This window comes from Hyla sarda, unplaced genomic scaffold (genome assembly GCF_029499605.1).
Source record: "Hyla sarda isolate aHylSar1 unplaced genomic scaffold, aHylSar1.hap1 scaffold_215, whole genome shotgun sequence".
NCBI classification, from domain to species: Eukaryota; Metazoa; Chordata; class Amphibia; order Anura; family Hylidae; genus Hyla; species Hyla sarda.
The window spans coordinates 422,460-444,612 of record NW_026608817.1 but is presented as its reverse complement, the minus strand read 5'-3'; the positions used below and the strand labels follow the sequence as shown (position 1 = coordinate 444,612).

At 47.5% G+C, this 22,153-nt stretch overlaps 1 protein-coding gene across 2 annotated transcripts; it reads left to right on the top strand.

Moving 5' to 3' along the window:
• Positions 1-1,569: 1,569 nt before the first annotated feature.
• Positions 1,570-16,547, top strand: RECQL (RecQ like helicase; the record flags this gene model as incomplete). 2 transcript variants are annotated; one of them, XM_056552962.1, is given in 13 exon segments in its annotated part: positions 1,570-1,761; positions 2,287-2,466; positions 2,569-2,675; positions 3,205-3,292; positions 3,563-3,729; positions 6,645-6,726; positions 6,813-6,961; positions 7,097-7,214; positions 8,990-9,128; positions 10,689-10,780; positions 10,863-11,082; positions 11,314-11,443; positions 16,165-16,547. In XM_056552962.1, coding segments are annotated over 13 exon segments (1,814 nt in total), but the record flags the coding sequence as incomplete, so codon positions are not given.
• Positions 16,548-22,153: the final 5,606 nt, after the last annotated feature.

The following is a 22,153-nucleotide window of genomic DNA, read 5'->3' as shown; positions in this document are numbered from 1 at the left end:
GGGTCCTGAGTCCGTGTATATATGGAGGGGGGGGTCCTGAGTCCGTGTATATATGGAGGGGAGGGGGTCCTGAGTCCGTGTATATATGGAGGGGGGGGGGGTCCTGAGTCCGTGTATATATGGGGGGGGGGTCCTGAGTCCGTATATATGGAGGGGGGGGGGGTCCTGAGTCCGTGTATATGTGGAGGGGGGGGGGGGTCCTGAGTCCGCGTATATATGGAGGGGGGGGGGTCCTGAGTCCGCGTATATATGGAGGGGGGGGGTCCTGAGTCCGCGTATATATGGGGGGGGGGGGGTCCTGAGTCCGTGTATATATGGAGGGGGGGGTCCTGAGTCCGTGTATATATGGAGGGGGGGGGTCCTGAGTCCGTGTATATATGGAGGGGGGTCCTGAGTCCGTGTATATATGGAGGGGGGGGGGTCCTGAGTCCGTGTATATATGGAGGGGGGGGGGTCCTGAGTCCGTGTATATATGGAGGGGGGGGGGTCCTGAGTCCGTGTATATGGAGGGGGGGGTCCTGAGTCCGTATATATGGAGGGGGGGGGGTCCTGAGTCCGTATATATGGAGGGGGGGGTCCTGAGTCCGTATATATGGAGGGGGGGGGGATCCTGAGTCCGTATATATGGAGGGGGGGGGATCCTGAGTCCGTATATATGGAGGGGGGGGATCCTGAGTCCGTATATATGGAGGGGGGGGGATCCTGAGTCCGTATATCTGGAGGGGGGGGATCCTGAGTCCGTATATATGGAGGGGGGGGGATCCTGAGTCCGTATATATGGAGGGGGGGGGATCCTGAGTCCGTATATATGGAGGGGGGGGGATCCTGAGTCCGTATATATATATGGAGGGGGGGGGTCCTGAGTCCGTATATATGGAGGGGGGTCCTGAGTCTGTATATATGGAGGGGGGGTCCTGATTCTGTATATATGGAGGGGGGGTCCTGAGTCCGTATATATATATGGAGGGGGGGTCCTGAGTCCGTATATATATATGGAGGGGGGTCCTGAGTCCGTGTATATATATATGGAGGGGGGGTCCTGAGTCCGTGTATATATATATGGAGGGGGGTCCTGAGTCCGTGTATATATATATGGAGGGGGGTCCTGAGTCCGTGTATATATATATGGAGGGGGGTCCTCAGTCCGTATATATATATATATGGAGGGGGGTCCTGAGTCCATATATATATGGAGGGGGGTCCTGAGTCCGTAAATATATATGGAGGGGGGTCCTGAGTCCGTATATATATATATGGAGGGGGGTCCTGAGTCCGTGTATATATATGGAGGGGGGTCCTGAGTCCGTATATATATATATGGAGGGGGGTCCTGAGTCCGTATATATATGGAGGGGGGGGTCCTGAGTCCGTATATATATGGAGGGGGGGTCCTGAGTCCGTATATATATGGAGGGGGGTCCTGAGTCCGTATATATGAGGGGGGGTCCTGAGTCCGTATATATATGGAGGGGGGTCCTGAGTCCGTATATATATGGAGGGGGGTCCTGAGTCCCCATGGCGCTCGGTTTTCCCCTTTTCTCTAACTTTCTCCCCGTTTTCCACCTCCAGCGCTGGTGGACGAGCTGGAACATGTGACCTCGGAGCTTCAGGCCATAGAGACTCAGATCCAGGATCTGCTGGAGAGACAACAGGAGCTGATCCAGAGCAAGCGGGTGCTGAAGAAGAAGATTCAGAGTCTGTCCGAGGATGCGGAGGCCGGGACCAGCGCAGAGTCCTCTGCTGAGAACTGGAGACGTCAAGGTGCGGCCCGAGATATCTCCAGATCGTGTCATGGCCGCCGCCGGGTCCCATCGCGTGTCATGGCCGCCGCCGGGTCCCATCGCGTGTCATGGCCGCCGCCGGGTCCCATCGCGTGTCATGGCCGCCGCCGGGTCCCATCGCGTGTCGTGGCCGTCGCCGGGGTCCCATCGCGTGTCGTGGCCGCCGCCGGGTCCCATCGCGTGTCGTGGCCGCCGCCGGGTCCCATCGCGTGTCGTGGCCGCCGCCGGGTCCCATCGCGTGTCGTGGCCGCCGCCGGGTCCCATCGCGTGTCGTGGCCGCCGCCGGGTCCCATCGCGTGTCGTGGCCGCCGCCGGGTCCCATCGCGTGTCGTGGCCGCCGCCGGGTCCCATCGCGTGTCGTGGCCGCCGCCGGGTCCCATCGCGTGTCGTGGCCGCCGCCGGGTCCCATCGCGTGTCGTGGCCGCCGCCGGGTCCCATCGCGTGTCATGGCCGCCGCCGGGCCCCATCAGTCCTTTGGCTCAGGCTGACTCTTCTTCTTCTGCAGATTTTTCGTGGTCCCGGAAGGTGCAGGAGGAGCTGAAGACGTCCTTCCATCTTGACTCCTTCAGGAACCTACAGCTGGAGACCATCAACGCCACCATGGCCGCCAAAGACGTTTTCCTTATAATGCCGACGGGCGGTGGGAAGAGTCTGTGTTACCAGTTACCGGCGGTGTGCTCTACAGGTGATACCATGTGAGGTCTCAGCCCGGCCCCCTGGGGGTGGATATGGAGGCTGGGGGGAGGGGCATTATGTTGTGGCTGACATTGTCCCCCTTTCCTTTCAGGATTCACCCTGGTGATCTGTCCCCTGTTGTCCCTCATGGAGGATCAGCTCATGGTTCTGGAGCGCCTGGGGGTATCCGCCACCTCCCTGAATGCCGCGAGCAGTAAGGTGTGTATCCGGGATGTGGGTGTGTCTAAGTGAGCTAGGAGGACACGCCCCCTGCTGAGCACTCATCCCCCTCTGGGAGGACACGCCCCCTGCTGAGCACTCATCCCCCCCTCTGGGAGGACACGCCCCCTGCTGAGCACTCATCCCCCCCCTCTGGGAGGACACGCCCCCTGCTGAGCACTCATCCCCCCCCCCCCTGGGAGGACACGCCCCCTGCTGAGCACTCATCCCCCCCTCTGGGAGGACACGCCCCCTGCTGAGCACTCATCCCCCCCCCCCCTGGGAGGACACGCCCCCTGCTGAGCACTCATCCCCCCCCTCTGGGAGGACACGCCCCCTGCTGAGCACTCATCCCCCCCTCTGGGAGGACACGCCCCCTGCTGAGCACTCATCCCCCCCCTCTGGGAGGACACGCCCCCTGCTGAGCACTCATCCCCCCCTCTGGGAGGACACGCCCCCTGCTGAGCACTCATCCCCCCCCTCTGGGAGGACACGCCCCCTGCTGAGCTCTCTCCTGTGTCTCTTTCAGGATCATGTGAAGTGGGTGCATGGACAGATGATTGACAGGGACTCCCGGCTGAAGTTGATCTACGTCACCCCGGAGAAGATCGCCAAGAGTAAGCTGTTCATGTCGCGGCTGGAGAAGGCGTATCAGGCTGGGCGGCTGGCGCGGCTCGCCATTGATGAGGTTCATTGCTGCAGCCAATGGGGGCACGACTTTAGACCTGGTGAGTAAATGTGACCGGCCCAAGAGGTCGGCCAGGACCGTGTGACCGGCCCGAGAGGTCGGCCAGGACCGTGTGACCGGCCCGAGAGGTCGGCCAGGACCGTGTGACCGGCCCGAGAGGTCGGCCAGGACCGTGTGACCATGTGACTGTCTCCCCCAGACTACAAGACCCTGGGCATCCTGAAGCGTCAGTTCCCCAACGCCCCGCTGATCGGGCTGACCGCTACCGCCACCAGCCCCGTCCTGAAGGATGCCCAGAAGATCCTGTGTGTGCAGAGACCTCTGACCTTCACCGCGTCCTTCAACAGACCCAACCTGTTCTATGAGGTAGGGGGGCAGATGGGGGGCAAATCTTCACTCTGTAACCCCTCTCACAGGTGCAGCCTGCTGACTATGTGTGGACACTGATGTAGATGGTGATCGTCTCAGTAGTGCAGCCTCATTTATCATCCACATCAGTATCTACAGCTGCCTGCTCGGTAGGTATAGACATTGATGTAGATGGGCTCAGTAGTGCAGCCTGCCTGCTCAGTATGTATAGACATTGATGTAGATGGGCTCAGTAGTGCAGCCTGCCTGCTCAGTATGTATAGACATTGATGTAGATGGTCTCGGTAGTGCAGCCTGCCTGCTCAGTATGTATAGACAATGATGTAGATGGGCTCGGTAGTGCAGCCTGCCTGCTCGGTAGGTATAGACATTGATGTAGATGGGCTCAGTAGTGCAGCCTGCCTGCTCAGTATGTATAGACATTGATGTAGATGGGCTCAGTAGTGCAGCCTGCCTGCTCAGTATGTATAGACATTGATGTAGATGGTCTCGGTAGTGCAGCCTGCCTGCTCAGTATGTATAGACAATGATGTAGATGGGCTCGGTAGTGCAGCCTGCCTGCTCGGTAGGTATAGACATTGATGTAGATGGGCTCAGTAGTGCAGCCTGCCTGCTCAGTATGTATAGACATTGATGTAGATGGGCTCGGTAGTGCAGCCTGCCTGCTCAGTATGTATAGACAATGATGTAGATGGGCTCGGTAGTGCAGCCTGCCTGCTCGGTAGGTATAGACATTGATGTAGATGGGCTCAGTAGTGCAGCCTGCCTGCTCAGTACGTATAGACATTGATGTAGATGGGCTCAGTAGTGCAGCCTGCCTGCTCGGTAGGTATAGACATTGATGTAGATGGGCTCAGTAGTGCAGCCTGCCTGCTCAGTACGTATAGACATTGATGTAGATGGGCTCAGTAGTGCAGCCTGCCTGCTCAGTATGTATAGACAATGATGTAGATGGGCTCGGTAGTGCAGCCTGCCTGCTCGGTAGGTATAGACATTGATGTAGATGGGCTCAGTAGTGCAGCCTGCCTGCTCAGTACGTATAGACATTGATGTAGATGGGCTCAGTAGTGCAGCCTGCCTGCTCGGTAGGTATAGACATTGATGTAGATGGGCTCAGTAGTGCAGCCTGCCTGCTCAGTATGTATAGACATTGATGTAGATGGGCTCAGTAGTGCAGCCTGCCTGCTCAGTATGTATAGACATTGATGTAGATGGGCTCAGTAGTGCAGCCTGCCTGCTCAGTACGTATAGACATTGATGTAGATGGGCTCAGTAGTGCAGTCTGCCTGTTCAGTACGTATAGACATTGATGTAGATGGGCTCAGTAGTGCAGCCTGCCTGCTCGGTAGGTATAGACATTGATGTAGATGGGCTCAGTAGTGCAGCCTGCCTGCTCGGTAGGTATAGACATTGATGTAGATGGGCTCAGTAGTGCAGCCTGCCTGCTCAGTACGTATAGACATTGATGTAGATGGGCTCAGTAGTGCAGCCTGCCTGCTCGGTATGTATAGACATTGATGTAGATGGGCTCAGTAGTGCAGCCTGCCTGCTCAGTATGTATAGACATTGATGTAGATGGGCTCAGTATGTATAGACATTGATGTAGATGGGCTCAGTAGTGCAGCCTGCCTGCTCAGTACGTATAGACATTGATGTAGATGGGCTCAGTAGTGCAGCCTGCCTGCTCAGTATGTATAGACATTGATGTAGATGGGCTCAGTAGTGCAGCCTGCCTGCTCAGTACGTATAGACATTGATGTAGATGGGCTCAGTAGTGCAGTCTGCCTGTTCAGTACGTATAGACATTGATGTAGATGGGCTCAGTAGTGCAGCCTGCCTGCTCGGTAGGTATAGACATTGATGTAGATGGGCTCAGTAGTGCAGCCTGCCTGCTCGGTAGGTATAGACATTGATGTAGATGGGCTCAGTAGTGCAGCCTGCCTGCTCAGTACGTATAGACATTGATGTAGATGGGCTCAGTAGTGCAGCCTGCCTGCTCGGTATGTATAGACATTGATGTAGATGGGCTCAGTAGTGCAGCCTGCCTGCTCAGTACGTATAGACATTGATGTAGATGGGCTCAGTAGTGCAGCCTGCCTGCTCGGTACGTATAGACATTGATGTAGATGGGCTCAGTAGTGCAGCCTGCCTGCTCGGTATGTATAGACATTGATGTAGATGGGCTCAGTAGTGCAGCCTGCCTGCTCAGTATGTATAGACATTGATGTAGATGGGCTCAGTAGTGCAGCCTGCCTGCTCAGTACGTATAGACATTGATGTAGATGGGCTCAGTAGTGCAGCCTGCCTGCTCAGTATGTATAGACATTGATGTAGATGGGCTCAGTAGTGCAGCCTGCCTGCTCAGTATGTATAGACATTGATGTAGATGGGCTCAGTAGTGCAGCCTGCCTGCTCAGTATGTATAGACATTGATGTAGATGGGCTCAGTATGTATAGACATTGATGTAGATGGGCTCAGTAGTGCAGCCTGCCTGCTCGGTATGTATAGACATTGATGTAGATGGGCTCAGTAGTGCAGCCTGCCTGCTCAGTATGTATAGACATTGATGTAGATGGGCTCAGTAGTGCAGCCTGCCTGCTCAGTATGTATAGACATTGATGTAGATGGGCTCAGTATGTATAGACATTGATGTAGATGGGCTCAGTAGTGCAGCCTGCCTGCTCAGTACGTATAGACATTGATGTAGATGGGCTCAGTAGTGCAGTCTGCCTGCTCAGTACGTATAGACATTGATGTAGATGGGCTCAGTAGTGCAGTCTGCCTGCTCAGTACGTATAGACATTGATGTAGATGGGCTCAGTAGTGCAGCCTGCCTGCTCGGTACGTATAGACATTGATGTAGATGGGCTCAGTAGTGCAGCCTCAGGGCCTGTAACGTTCTGTCTTCCAGGTTCGGCCGAAGCCGTCGTCCTCCAGTGACTTCATAGAGGACGTGGTAAAGCTGATAAATGACCGATATAAGGGCCAGTCAGGTAATATACTCAGGGGCCCCAGACACTGTGGCCCCTCATACAGGGCAGGAGACCCCACCCCTTATTAACCCTTAATATCACCTTAGGAATCGTCTACTGCTTCTCCCAGAAGGACTCTGAACAAGTCACCATGAGTCTGCAGAAGCTGGGCGTCCGGGCCGGGACCTACCACGCCAACATGGAGGCCCGCGACAAGAGCAAGGTGCACACGCTGTGGACGGAGAACAAGATCCAGGTGGGTTCAGACCACAGTATCATGGCTGTCACATGTATGGAAGAATGAAGTGATGGTCATTATCACCTGCAGGGGGCGCTGCTCTCCATCACTCATAGTATAATCATGTCTGACCAGGATCCATCTCTTCCTCAGGTTGTCGTGGCAACTGTGGCATTCGGTATGGGGATTGATAAACCTGATGTGCGGTTCGTAATTCATCACACGATGAGCAAATCCATGGAAAACTATTACCAGGAGAGCGGACGGGCAGGTACCAGAGAGCAATAGCATCTAATGTATCTATTACAGCCAGCCCCGCCCCCTGTATGACATCACTGATATAATGACATGTGATCACAGCCCCGCCCCCTGTATGACGTCACTGATATAATGACATGTGATCACAGCCCCCGCCCCCTGTATGACATCACTGATATAATGACATGTGATCACAGCCCCGCCCCCTGTATGACATCACTGATATAATGACATGTGATCACAGCCCCGCCCCCTGTATGACATCACTGATATAATGACATGTGATCACAGCCCCGCCCCCTGTATGACATCACTGATATAATGACATGTGATCACAGCCCCGCCCCCTGTATGACATCACTGATATAATGACATGTGATCACAGCCCCGCCCCCTGTATGACATCACTGATATGACATGTGATCACAGCCCCGCCCCCTGTATGACATCACTGATATGACATGTGATCACAGCCCCGCCCCCTGTATGACATCACTGATATAATGACATGTGATCACAGCCCCGCCCCCTGTATGACATCACTGATATGACATGTGATCACAGCCCCGCCCCCTGTATGACATCACTGATATCACATGTGATCACAGCCCCGCCCCCTGTATGACATCACTGATATGACATGTGATCACAGCCCCGCCCCCTGTATGACATCACTGATATAGTAATATGACATGTGATCACAGCCCCCGCCCCCTGTATGACATCACTGATATAATGACATGTGATCACAGCCCCGCCCCCTGTATGACATCACTGATATAATGACATGTGATCACAGCCCCGCCCCCCTGTATGACATCACTGATATAATGACATGTGATCACAGCCCCGCCCCCTGTATGACATCACTGATATGGACATGTGATCACAGCCCCGCCCCCTGTATGACATCACTGATATAATGACATGTGATCACAGCCCCGCCCCCCTGTATGACATCACTGATATGACATGTGATCACAGCCCCCGCCCCCTGTATGACATCACTGATATGACATGTGATCACAGCCCCGCCCCCTGTATGACATCACTGATATGACATGTGATCACAGCCCCGCCCCCTGTATGACATCACTGATATAATGACATGTGATCACAGCCCCGCCCCCTGTATGACATCACTGATATAATATAATGACATGTGATCACAGCCCCGCCCCCTGTATGACATCACTGATATAATGACATGTGATCACAGCCCCGCCCCCTGTATGACATCACTGATATAATATAATGACATGTGATCACAGCCCCGCCCCCCTGTATGACATCACTGATATAATGACATGTGATCACAGCCCCCGCCCCCTGTATGACATCACTGATATAATGACATGTGATCACAGCCCCGCCCCCTGTATGACATCACTGATATAATATGACATGTGATCACAGCCCCGCCCCCTGTATGACATCACTGATATAATGACATGTGATCACAGCCCCGCCCCCTGTATGACATCACTGATATAATATAATGACATGTGATCACAGCCCCGCCCCCCTGTATGACATCACTGATATAATGACATGTGATCACAGCCCCGCCCCCTGTATGACATCACTGATATAATATAATGACATGTGATCACAGCCCCGCCCCCTGTATGACATCACTGATATAATGACATGTGATCACAGCCCCGCCCCCTGTAATGACATCACTGATATAATGACATGTGATCACAGCCCCGCCCCCCTGTATGAACATCACTGATATAATATGACATGTGATCAACAGCCCCGCCCCCTGTTCATGTATCTCAGGCCGGGATGATCAGCGTGCGGACTGTATCCTGTACTCGGGGTTCGGTGACATCTTCCGGATCAGCTCTATGGTGGTGATGGAGAACGTGGGGCAGCAGAAGCTGTATGAGATGGTCGGATACTGCCAGGAGCTGCGGAGGTGGGTGTGCGGGGGGTTTAGGTGGGGGGGGACGGGATAGGCGGGGTTTTAGGTGGGAGGGGTATGTTGGGGGATGGGTTTGGCGTGTGGGGTTTAGGTCGGGGATGGGTTTGGCGTGTGGGGTTTAGTTCGGGGGATGGGTTTGGCGTGCTGGGTTTATGCTGGGGGATGGGTTTGGCGTGTGTGGGGGGGGGGGGGGATCGGCGTGCTGGGTTTATGCTGGGGGGGATGGGTTTGGCGTGTGGGGTTTTGGTTGGGGGATGGGTTTGGCGTGTGGGGTTTAAGTTGGGGGATGGGTTTGGCGTGTGGGGTTTAGGTTGGGGGATGGGTTTGGCGTGTGGGGTTTAGGTTGGGGGATGGGTTTGGCGTGTGGGGTTTAGGTTGGGGGATGGGTTTGGCGTGTGGGGTTTAGGTTGGGGGATGGGTTTGGCGTGTGGGGTTTAGGTGGGGGGGGGGACGGGATCGGCGTGCTGGGTTTATGCTGGGGGATGGGTTTGGCGTGTGGGGTTTAGGTTGGGGGATGGGTTTGGCGTGTGGGGTTTAGGTTGGGGATGGGTTTGGCGTGTGGGGTTTAGGTTGGGGGATGGGTTTGGCGTGTGGGGTTTAGGTTGGGGGATGGGTTTGGCGTGTGGGGTTTAGGTTGGGGGATGGGTTTGGCGTGTGGGGTTTAGGTTGGGGGATGGGTTTGGCGTGTGGGGTTTAGGTTGGGGGATGGGTTTGGTGTGTGGGGTTTAGGTTGGGGGATGGGTTTGGCGTGTGGGGTTTAGGTTGGGGGATGGGTTTGGTGTGTGGGGTTTAGGTTGGGGGATGGGTTTGGCGTGTGGGGTTTAGGTTGGGGGATGGGTTTGGCGTGTGGGGTTTAGGTTGGGGGATGGGTTTGGCGTGTGGGGTTTAGGTTGGGGGATGGGTTTGGTGTGTGGGGTTTAGGTTGGGGGATGGGTTTGGCGTGTGGGGTTTAGGTTGGGGGATGGGTTTGGCGTGTGGGGTTTAGGTTGGGGGATGGGTTTGGCGTGTGGGGTTTAGGTTGGGGGATGGGTTTGGCGTGTGGGGTTTAGGTTGGGGGATGGGTTTGGTGTGTGGGGTTTAGGTTGGGGGATGGGTTTGGCGTGTGGGGTTTAGGTTGGGGGATGGGTTTGGTGTGTGGGGTTTAGGTTGGGGGATGGGTTTGGCGTGTGGGGTTTAGGTTGGGGGATGGGTTTGGCGTGTGGGGTTTAGGTTGGGGGATGGGTTTGGCGTGTGGGGTTTAGGTTGGGGGATGGGTTTGGCGTGTGGGGTTTAGGTGGGGGGGGGACGGGATCAGCGTGCTGGGTTTATGTTGGGGGATGGGTTTGGCGTGTGGGGTTTATGTTGGGGGATGGGTTTGGCGTGTGGGGTTTAGGTTGGGGGATGGGTTTGGCGTGTGGGGGTTTAGGTTGGGGGATGGGTTTGGTGTGTGGGGTTTAGGTTGGGGGATGTTGGCGTGTGGGGTTTAGGTTGGGGGATGGGTTTGGCGTGCTGTGTTTAGTTTGGGTCTCGCAGAGGGTTCGTTACCCTGTATCACTCGGGTGTGTTCTGGCGCAGGTGCAGACGCGTCCTCATCGCGAAGCATTTTGATGAAGTTTGGGATTCGGCGCAGTGTAACCAGATGTGCGATAACTGCAGCAGCCATAAGGGTAAGTGGGAGGAGTCAGCAGGGATGAAGGGGCGGAGCTAACCATTGCGGTTTTAACCTTCTGTCCGTTTTTTTGTTTGCAGACTGTGAAGAGGCGGATGTTGGGGATTACGCCAGAGACGTCGTGAAGATCCTGCGGCACGCCGAGCAGATGGACGAGAAGCTGACGCCGCTGAAACTGCTGGACGCCTGGAGCGGGAAAGGAGTCGCCAAACTGCGCGTCACCCAAATCCTTCCCCCAAAACTGCCCCGCGACCAACTGGAGAGGATCATCACCCACCTGCTGCTCCAGCACTACATCAGGTACTGCCCCCCGGGGGCCCAGAAATCAGGGGCGTGGCTTATTGTAAAGGGGGTGTGGCCTACTCGTGCCCAGACGTATCTGAAGAGATTCAGTGTTATTACATCGGGCCCCGTGGGATCCGTGTGGCCCCTATAGTTCAGGAAGGACTCTCCATCTCTCATACAGAGCTGAAGCTTCGTTTCTATTGCACCAGTTCTTATCCTGTGATCGTCGCTGTTTTCTCTCCTCAGGGAAGATTTTAGCTTCACAGCGTACGCCACCATCTCCTACCTCAAAGAGGGGCCCAAAGCAAGCGCCCTGCGGGGCCCCGAACATCCCATCCCCCTCCACATGAGACGAGCGGGAAACAACACAACCAAGGTGATAACCTGTACTGTGTGATTGTCAGGGATGATGGGAGTGATACATTGTATGTGATAGGAGATTAGATTGTGATCTCCTGGGGTCAGGGATGATGGGAGTGATACATTGTATGTGATAGGAGATTAGATTGTGATCTCCTGGGGTCAGGGATGATGGGAGTGATGATACATTGTATGATAGGAGATTAGATTGTGATCTCCTGGGGTCAGGGATGATGGGAGTGATACATTGTATGATAGGAGATTAGATTGTGATCTCCTGGGGTCAGGGATGATGGAAGTGATACATTGTATGATAGGAGATTAGATTGTGATCTCCTGGGGTCAGGGATGATGGGAGTGATACATTGTATGATAGGAGATTAGATTGTGATCTCCTGGGGTCAGGGATGATGGGAGTGATACATTGTATGATAGGAGATTAGATTGTGATCTCCTGGGGTCAGGGATGATGGGAGTGATACATTGTATATGATAGGAGATTAGATTGTGATCTCCTGGGGTCAGGGATGATGGGAGTGATACATTGTATGATAGGAGATTAGATTGTGATCTCCTGGGGTCAGGGATGATGGGAGTGATACATTGTATGATAGGAGATTAGATTGTGATCTCCTGGGGTCAGGGATGATGGGAGTGATACATTGTATGATAGGAGATTAGATTGTGAGCTCCTGGGGTCAGGGATGATGGGAGTGATACATTGTATGATAGGAGATTAGATTGTGATCTCCTGGAGTCAGGGATGATGGGAGTGATACATTGTATGATAGGAGATTAGATTGTGATCTCCTGGGGTCAGGGATGATGGGAGTGATACATTGTATGATAGGAGATTAGATTGTGATCTCCTGGGGTCAGGGATGATGGGAGTGATACATTGTATGATAGGAGATTAGATTGTGATCTCCTGGGGTCAGGGATGATGGGAGTGATACATTGTATGTGATAGGAGATTAGATTGTGATCTCCTGGGGTCAGGGATGATGGGAGTGATACATTGTATGATAGGAGATTAGATTGTGAGCTCCTGGGATCAGGGATGATGGGAGTGATACATTGTATGATAGGAGATTAGATTGTGATCTCCTGGGGTCAGGGATGATGGGAGTGATACATTGTATGACACATTAGATTGTGATCTCCTGGGGTCAGGGATGATGGGAGTGATACATTGTATGTGATAGGAGATTAGATTGTGATCTCCTGGGGTCAGGGATGATGGGAGTGATACATTGTATGATAGGAGATTAGATTGTGATCCCCTGGGGTCAGGGATGATGGGAGTGATGATACATTGTATGATAGGAGATTAGATTGTGAGCTCCTGGGGTCAGGGATGATGGGAGTGATACATTGTATGATAGGAGATTAGATTGTGATCTCCTGGGGTCAGGGATGATGGGAGTGATACATTGTATGTGATAGGAGATTAGATTGTGATCTCCTGGGGTCAGGGATGATGGGAGTGATACATTGTATGATAGGAGATTAGATTGTGATCTCCTGGGGTCAGGGATGATGGGAGTGATACATTGTATGATAGGAGATTAGATTGTGAGCTCCTGGGGTCAGGGATGATGGGAGTGATACATTGTATGATAGGAGATTAGATTGTGATCTCCTGGGGTCAGGGATGATGGGAGTGATACATTGTATGTGATAGATTAGATTGTGAGCTCCTGGGGTCAGGGATGATGGGAGTGATACATTGTATGTGATAGGAGATTAGATTGTGATCTCCTGGGGTCAGGGATGATGGGAGTGATACATTGTATGATAGTAGATTAGATTGTGATCTCCTGGGGTCAGGGATGATGGGAGTGATACATTGTATGTGATAGGAGATAAGATTGTGATCTCCTGGGGTCAGGGATGATGGGAGTGATACATTGTATGTGATAGGAGATTAGATTGTGATCTCCTGGGGTCAGGGATGATGGGAGTGATACATTGTATGTGATAGGAGATTAGATTGTGATCTCCTGGGGTCAGGGATGATGGGAGTGATACATTGTATGTGATAGGGGATTAGATTGTGATCTCCTGGGGTCAGGGATGATGGGAGTGATACATTGTATGATAGGAGATTAGATTGTGAGCTCCTGGGGTCAGGGATGATGGGAGTGATACATTGTATGTGATAGGAGATTAGATTGTGATCTCCTGGGGTCAGGGATGATGGGAGTGATACATTGTATGATAGGAGATTAGATTGTGATCTCCTGGGGTCAGGGATGATGGGAGTGATACATTGTATGTGATAGGAGATTAGATTGTGATCTCCTGGGGTCAGGGATGATGGGAGTGATACATTGTATGATAGGAGATTAGATTGTGATCTCCTGGGGTCAGGGATGATGGGAGTGATACATTGTATGTGATAGGAGATTAGATTGTGATCTCCTGGGGTCAGGGATGATGGGAGTGATACATTGTATGATAGGAGATTAGATTGTGATCTCCTGGGGTCAGGGATGATGGGAGTGATACATTGTATGATAGGAGATTAGATTGTGATCTCCTGGGGTCAGGGATGATGGGAGTGATACATTGTATGATAGGAGATTAGATTGTGATCTCCTGGGGTCAGGGATGATGGGAGTGATACATTGTATGATAGGAGATTAGATTGTGAGCTCCTGGGGTCAGGGATGATGGGAGTGATACATTGTATGATAGGAGATTAGATTGTGATCTCCTGGGGTCAGGGATGATGGGAGTGATACATTGTATGATAGGAGATTAGATTGTGATCTCCTGGGGTCAGGGATGATGGGAGTGATACATTGTATGATAGGAGATTAGATTGTGAGCTCCTGGGGTTAGGGATGATGGGAGTGATACATTGTATGATAGGAGATTAGATTGTGAGCTCCTGGGGTCAGGGATGATGGGAGTGATACATTGTATGTGATAGGAGATTAGATTGTGATCTCCTGGGGTCAGGGATGATGGGAGTGATACATTGTATGATAGGAGATTAGATTGTGATCTCCTGGGGTCAGGGATGATGGGAGTCATACATTGTATGATAGGAGATTAGATTGTGAGCTCCTGGGGTCAGGGATGATGGGAGTGATACATTGTATGATAGGAGATTAGATTGTGAGCTCCTGGGGTCAGGGATGATGGGAGTGATACATTGTATGATAGGAGATTAGATTGTGAGCTCCTGGGGTCAGGGATGATGGGAGTGATACATTGTATGTGATAGGAGATTAGATTGTGATCTCCTGGGGTCAGGGATGATGGGAGTGATACATTGTATGTGATAGGAGATTAGATTGTGAGCTCCTGGGGTCAGGGATGATGGGAGTGATACATTGTATGTGATAGGAGATTAGATTGCGAGCTCCTGGGGACAGGGATGATGGGAGTGATGATACATTGTATGTGATAGGAGATTAGATTGTGATCTCCTGGGGTCAGGGATGATGGGAGTGATACATTGTATGATAGGAGATTAGATTGTGATCTCCTGGGGTCAGGGATGATGGGAGTGATACATTGTATGATAGGAGATTAGATTGTGATCTCCTGGGGTCAGAGATGATGGGAGTGATACATTGTATGATAGGAGATTAGATTGTGATCTCCTGGGGTCAGGGATGATGGGAGTGATACATTGTATGTGATAGGAGATTAGATTGTGATCTCCTGGGGTCAGGGATGATGGGAGTGATGATACATTGTATGATAGGAGATTAGATTGTGATCTCCTGGGGTCAGGGATGATGGGAGTGATACATTGTATGATAGGAGATTAGATTGTGATCTCCTGGGGTCAGGGATGATGGGGGTGATACATTGTATGATAGGAGATTAGATTGTGAGCTCCTGGGGTCAGGGATGATGGGAGTGATACATTGTATGTGATAGGAGATTAGATTGTGAGCTCCTGGGGTCAGGGATGATGGGAGTGATACATTGTATGTGATAGGAGATTAGATTGTGAGCTCCTGGGGTCAGGGATGATGGGAGTGATACATTGTATGATAGGAGATTAGATTGTGATCTCCTGGGGTCAGGGATGATGGGAGTGATACATTGTATGTGATAGGAGATTAGATTGTGATCTCCTGGGGTCAGGGATGATGGGAGTGATACATTGTATGATAGGAGATTAGATTGTGAGCTCCTGGGGTCAGGGATGATGGGAGTGATACATTGTATGATAGGAGATTAGATTGTGATCTCCTGGGGTCAGGGATGATGGGAGTGATACATTGTAAGATAGGAGATTAGATTGTGATCTCCTGGGATCAGGGATGATGGGAGTGATACATTGTATGATAGGAGATTAGATTGTGATCTCCTGGGGTCAGGGATGATGGGAGTGATACATTGTATGATAGGAGATTAGATTGTGATCTCCTGGGGTCAGGGATGATGGGAGTGATACATTGTATGATAGGAGATTAGATTGTGAGCTCCTGGGGTCAGGGATGATGGGAGTGATACATTGTATGATAGGAGATTAGATTGTGATCTCCTGGGGTCAGGGATGATAGGAGTGATACATTGTATGATAGGAGATTAGATTGTGATCTCCTGGGGTCAGGGATGATGGGAGTGATACATTGTATGTGATAGGAGATTAGATTGTGATCTCCTGGGGTCAGGGATGATGGGAGTGATACATTGTATGATAGGAGATTACATTGTGATCTCCTGGGGTCAGGGATGATGGGAGTTGTACTGTATATTCCCCTATAGATTCGCTTCCCTCGTCCATCTACATCTCAGAAGAAAACTCCAGGAAGTTCCTCAGAGTCTGGAGACAAGCGGCGTCTTCCTTCGCAGAACAGCCCTCGGACCAAGAAGATCCGCAGCAGCTCCCCTGACCCCGCCATAGTCATCGACTGACCCCAGATGTGACCTCATCCCTGTGCTGTGACCCCTGGAGATGATGAGGGTTATACACATCCGCCTACACTGATCCTGATCCCTGTACAGAACCTCCCTCCCCACCAATGGTCTGATCTCTATATATGGGCTGCACTGTATATTAGGGTGGTCACTGTAAATCCGTTTTCTACAGTAAATTACGCTGATAAACAAAACAGTTACTTTGGAGTGAATTTAACCCCTTAGAGTGTTGGTCGCTGGGAATAAGATGAGGGATCTGGGCTGCCGGGAGAGCGCCACCTCCTGGCCGGGGACTCTACAATCATTTGTAACAATACAGGGATATCCAAACTAGAGATGAGCGAACTTACAGTAAATTCAATTCGTCACAAACTTCTCAGCTCGGCGGTTGATGACTTTTCCTGCATAAATTAGTTCAGCTTTCCGGTGCTCCGGTGGCTGAAGACTCTTTCCTAGGACTGTATCCACCTTTTCCAGCCACCGGAGCACCGGAAAGCTGAACTAATTTATGCAGGAAAAGTCATCAACCGCCGAGCTGAGAAGTTTGTGACGAATCGAATTTACTGTGAGTTCGCTCATCTCTAATCCAAACCTTTCAGATTTATTATCTTGGAGGGCGCGTCTGTATATTACGGCCTTGTGACCTGAGGGGACAGGTTCGTTCGGGTTATTGAGCTTTGTCCCTTATTAAATGGAAAAATGTATTTCATACTGGGATATATATTTATACAGGTAATACTAGTAATGAGCATGTGCTAAATATATGTATGTACTGCTATATGACTGCCCAGAGATATATGATAGAGAGATATAGATATATATATATAACACACACACACACACACACGGAAAATGGTTCCAACATGTATCAACTTTATTGGTGTTATCAGATATAAAAATGGAGGGATTCCTACCAGGAGGGGGGGGGAGGGAGGGAAAGAAAGAAAGAAAGAATACAAGGGGTTACTCTAGAGCCATGAATACATCTAATCACAGTCTGTATACATTATAAAGAATACAAGGGGTTACTCTAGAGCCATGAATACACCTAATCACAGTCTGTATACATTATAAAGAATAAAGGGGTTACTCTAGAGCCATGAATACATCTAATCACAGTCTGTATACATTATAAAGAATACAAGGGGTTACTCTAGAGCCATGAATACATCTAATTACAGTCTATATACATTATAAAGAATACAAGGGGTTACTCTAGAGCCATGAATACATCTAATCACAGTCTATATACATTATAAAGAATAAAGGGGTTACTCTAGAGCCATGAATACATCTAATCACAGTCTGTGTATACATTATAAAGAATACAAGGGGTTACTCTAGAGCCATGAATACATCTAATCACAGTCTATATACATTATAAAGAATACAAGGGGTTACTCTAGAGCCATGAATACATCTAATCACAGTCTGTATACATTATAAAGAATACAAGGGGTTACTCTAGAGCCATGAATACATCTAATCACAGTCTATATACATTATAAAGAATACAAGGGGTTACTCTAGAGCCATGAATACATCTAATCACAGTCTATATACATTATAAAGTATACAAGGGGTTACTCTAGAGCCATGAATACACCTAATCACAGTCTGTATATACATTATAAAGAATACAAGGGGTTACTCTAGAGCCATGAATACACCTAATCACAGTCTGTATATACATTATAAAGAATACAAGGGGTTACTCTAGAGCCATGAATACATCTAATCACAGTCTATATACATTATAAAGAATACAAGGGGTTACTCTAGAGCCATGAATACATCTAATCACAGTCTATATACATTATAAAGAATATAAGGGGTTACTCTAGAGCCATAAATACATCTAATCACAGTCTATATACATTATAAAGAATACAAGGGGTTACTCTAGAGCCATGAATACATCTAATCACAGTCTATATATACATTATAAAGAATACAAGGGGTCACTCTAGAGCCATGAATACATCTAATCACAGTCTATATACATGATAAAGAATACAAGGGGTTACTCTAGAGCCATGAATACATCTAATCACAGTCTATATATACATTATAAAGAATACAAGGGGTCACTCTAGAGCCATGAATACATCTAATCACAGTCTATATACATTATAAAGAATACAAGGGGTCACTCTAGAGCCATGAATACATCTAATCACAGTCTATATACATTATAAAGAATACAAGGGGTTACTCTAGAGCCATGAATACATCTAATCACAGTCTATATACATTATAAAGAATACAAGGGGTTACTCTAGAGCCATGAATACATCTAATCACAGTCTATATACATTATAAAGAATACAAGGGGTTACTCTAGAGCCATGAATACATCTAATCACAGTCTGTATATACATTATAAACAATACAAGGGGTTACTCTAGAGCCATGAATACATCTAATCACAGTCTGTATATACATTATAAAGAATAAAGGGGTTACTCTAGAGCCATGAATACACCTAATCACAGTCTATATACATTATAAAGAATATAAGGGGTTACTCTAGAGCCATGAATACATCTAATCTCAGTCTATATACATTATAAAGAATACAAGGGGTTACTCTAGAGCCATGAATACACCTAATCACAGTCTGTATACATTATAAAGAATACAAGGGGTTACTCTAGAGCCATGAATACATCTAATCACAGTCTGTATATACATTATAAAGAATAAAGGGGTTACTCTAGAGCCATGAATACACCTAATCACAGTCTATATACATTATAAAGAATACAAGGGGTTACTCTAGAGCCATGAATACACCTAATCACAGTCTATATACATTATAAAGAATACAAGGGGTTACTCTAGAGCTATGAATACATCTAATCACAGTCTGTATATACATTATAAAGAATAAAGGGGTTACTCTAGAGCCATGAATACATCTAATCACAGTCTGTATATACATTATAAAGAATACAAGGGGTTACTCTAGAGCCATGAATACATCTAATCACAGTCTATATACATTATAAAGTATACAAGGGGTTACTCTAGAGCCATGAATACATCTAATCACAGTCTATATACATTATAAAGAATACAAGGGGTTACTCTAGAGCCATGAATACATCTAATCACAGTCTATATACATTATAAAGAATAAAGGGGTTACTCTAGAGCCATGAATACATCTAATCACAGTCTGTATATACATTATAAAGAATACAAGGGGTTACTCTAGAGCCATGAATACACCTAATCACAGTCTGTATACATTATAAAGAATAAAGGGGTTACTCTAGAGCCATGAATACACCTAATCACAGTCTATATACATTATAAAGAATACAAGGGGTTACTCTAGAGCCATGAATACACCTAATCACAGTCTATATACATTATAAAGAATACAAGGGGTTACTCTAGAGCTATGAATACATCTAATCACAGTCTGTATATACATTATAAAGAATAAAGGGGTTACTCTAGAGCCATGAATACATCTAATCACAGTCTGTATATACATTATAAAGAATACAAGGGGTTACTCTAGAGCCATGAATACATCTAATCACAGTCTTTATACATTATAAAGTATACAAGGGGTTACTCTAGAGCCATGAATACATCTAATCACAGTCTATATACATTATAAAGAATACAAGGGGTTACTCTAGAGCCATGAATACATCTAATCACAGTCTATATACATTATAAAGAATAAAGGGGTTACTCTAGAGCCATGAATACATCTAATCACAGTCTGTATATACATTATAAAGAATACAAGGGGTTACTCTAGAGCCATGAATACACCTAATCACAGTCTGTATACATTATAAAGAATACAAGGGGTTACTCTAGAGCCATGAATACATCTAATCACAGTCTATATACATTATAAAGAATACAAGGGGTTACTCTAGAGCCAATGAATACATCTAATCACAGTCTATATACATTATAAAGAATACAAGGGGTTACTCTAGAGCTATGAATACATCTAATCACAGTCTGTATATACATTATAAAGAATAAAGGGGTTACTCTAGAGCCATGAATACATCTAATCACAGTCTGTATATACATTATAAAGAATACAAGGGGTTACTCTAGAGCCATGAATACATCTAATCACAGTCTATATACATTATAAAGTATACAAGGGGTTACTCTAGAGCCATGAATACATCTAATCACAGTCTATATACATTATAAAGAATACAAGGGGTTACTCTAGAGCCATGAATACATCTAATCACAGTCTATATACATTATAAAGAATAAAGGGGTTACTCTAGAGCCATGAATACATCTAATCACAGTCTGTATATACATTATAAAGAATACAAGGGGTTACTCTAGAGCCATGAATACACCTAATCACAGTCTGTATACATTATAAAGAATACAAGGGGTTACTCTAGAGCCATGAATACATCTAATCACAGTCTATATACATTATAAAGAATACAAGGGGTTACTCTAGAGCCAATGAATACATCTAAATCACAGTCTATATACATTATAAAGAATACAAGGGGTTACTCTAGAGCCATGAATACATCTAATCACAGTCTGTATACATTATAAAGAATACAAGGGGTTACTCTAGAGCCATGAATACACCTAATCACAGTCTGTATACATTATAAAGAATAAAGGGGTTACTCTAGAGCCATGAATACATCTAATCACTGTCTATATACATTATAAAGAATACAAGGGGTTACTCTAGAGCCATGAATACATCTAATCACAGTCTATATACATTATAAAGAATACAAGGGGTTACTCTAGAGCCATGAATACATCTAATCACAGTCTATATACATTATAAAGAATACAAGGGGTTACTCTAGAGCCATGAATACATCTAATTACAGTCTATATATACATTATAAAGAATACAAGGGGTTACTCTAGAGCCATGAATACATCTAATTACAGTCTATATACATTATAAAGAATACAAGGGGTTACTCTAGAGCCATGAATACATCTAATCACAGTCTATATATACATTATAAAGAATACAAGGGGTTACTCTAGAGCCATGAATACATCTAATCACAGTCTGTATATACATTATAAAGAATACAAGGGGTTACTCTAGAGCCATGAATACATCTAATCACAGTCTATATACATTATAAAGAATACAAGGGGTTACTCTAGAGCCATGAATACATCTAATCACAGTCTATATACATTATAAAGAATACAAGGGGTTACTCTAGAGCCATGAATACATCTAATCACAGTCTATATATACATTATAAAGAATACAAGGGGTTACTCTAGAGCCATGAATACATCTAATCACAGTCTATATACATTATAAAGAATACAAGGGGTTACTCTAGAGCCATGAATACATCTAATCACAGTCTATATACATTATAAAGAATACAAGGGGTTACTCTAGAGCCATGAATACATCTAATCTCAGTCTGTATACATTATAAAGAATACAAGGGGTTACTCTAGAGCCATGAATACATCTAATCACAGTCTATATACATTATAAAGAATACAAGGGGTTACTCTAGAGCCATGAATACATCTAATCACAGTCTATGTACATTATAAAGAATACAAGGGGTTACTCTAGAGCCATGAATACATCTAATCACAGTCTATATACATTATAAAGAATACAAGGGGTTACTCTAGAGCCATGAATACATCTAATCTCAGTCTGTATACATTATAAAGAATACAAGGGGTTACTCTAGAGCCATGAATACATCTAATCACAGTCTATATACATTATAAAGAATACAAGGGGTTACTCTAGAGCCATGAATACATCTAATCACAGTCTATATACATTATAAAGAATAAAGGGGTTACT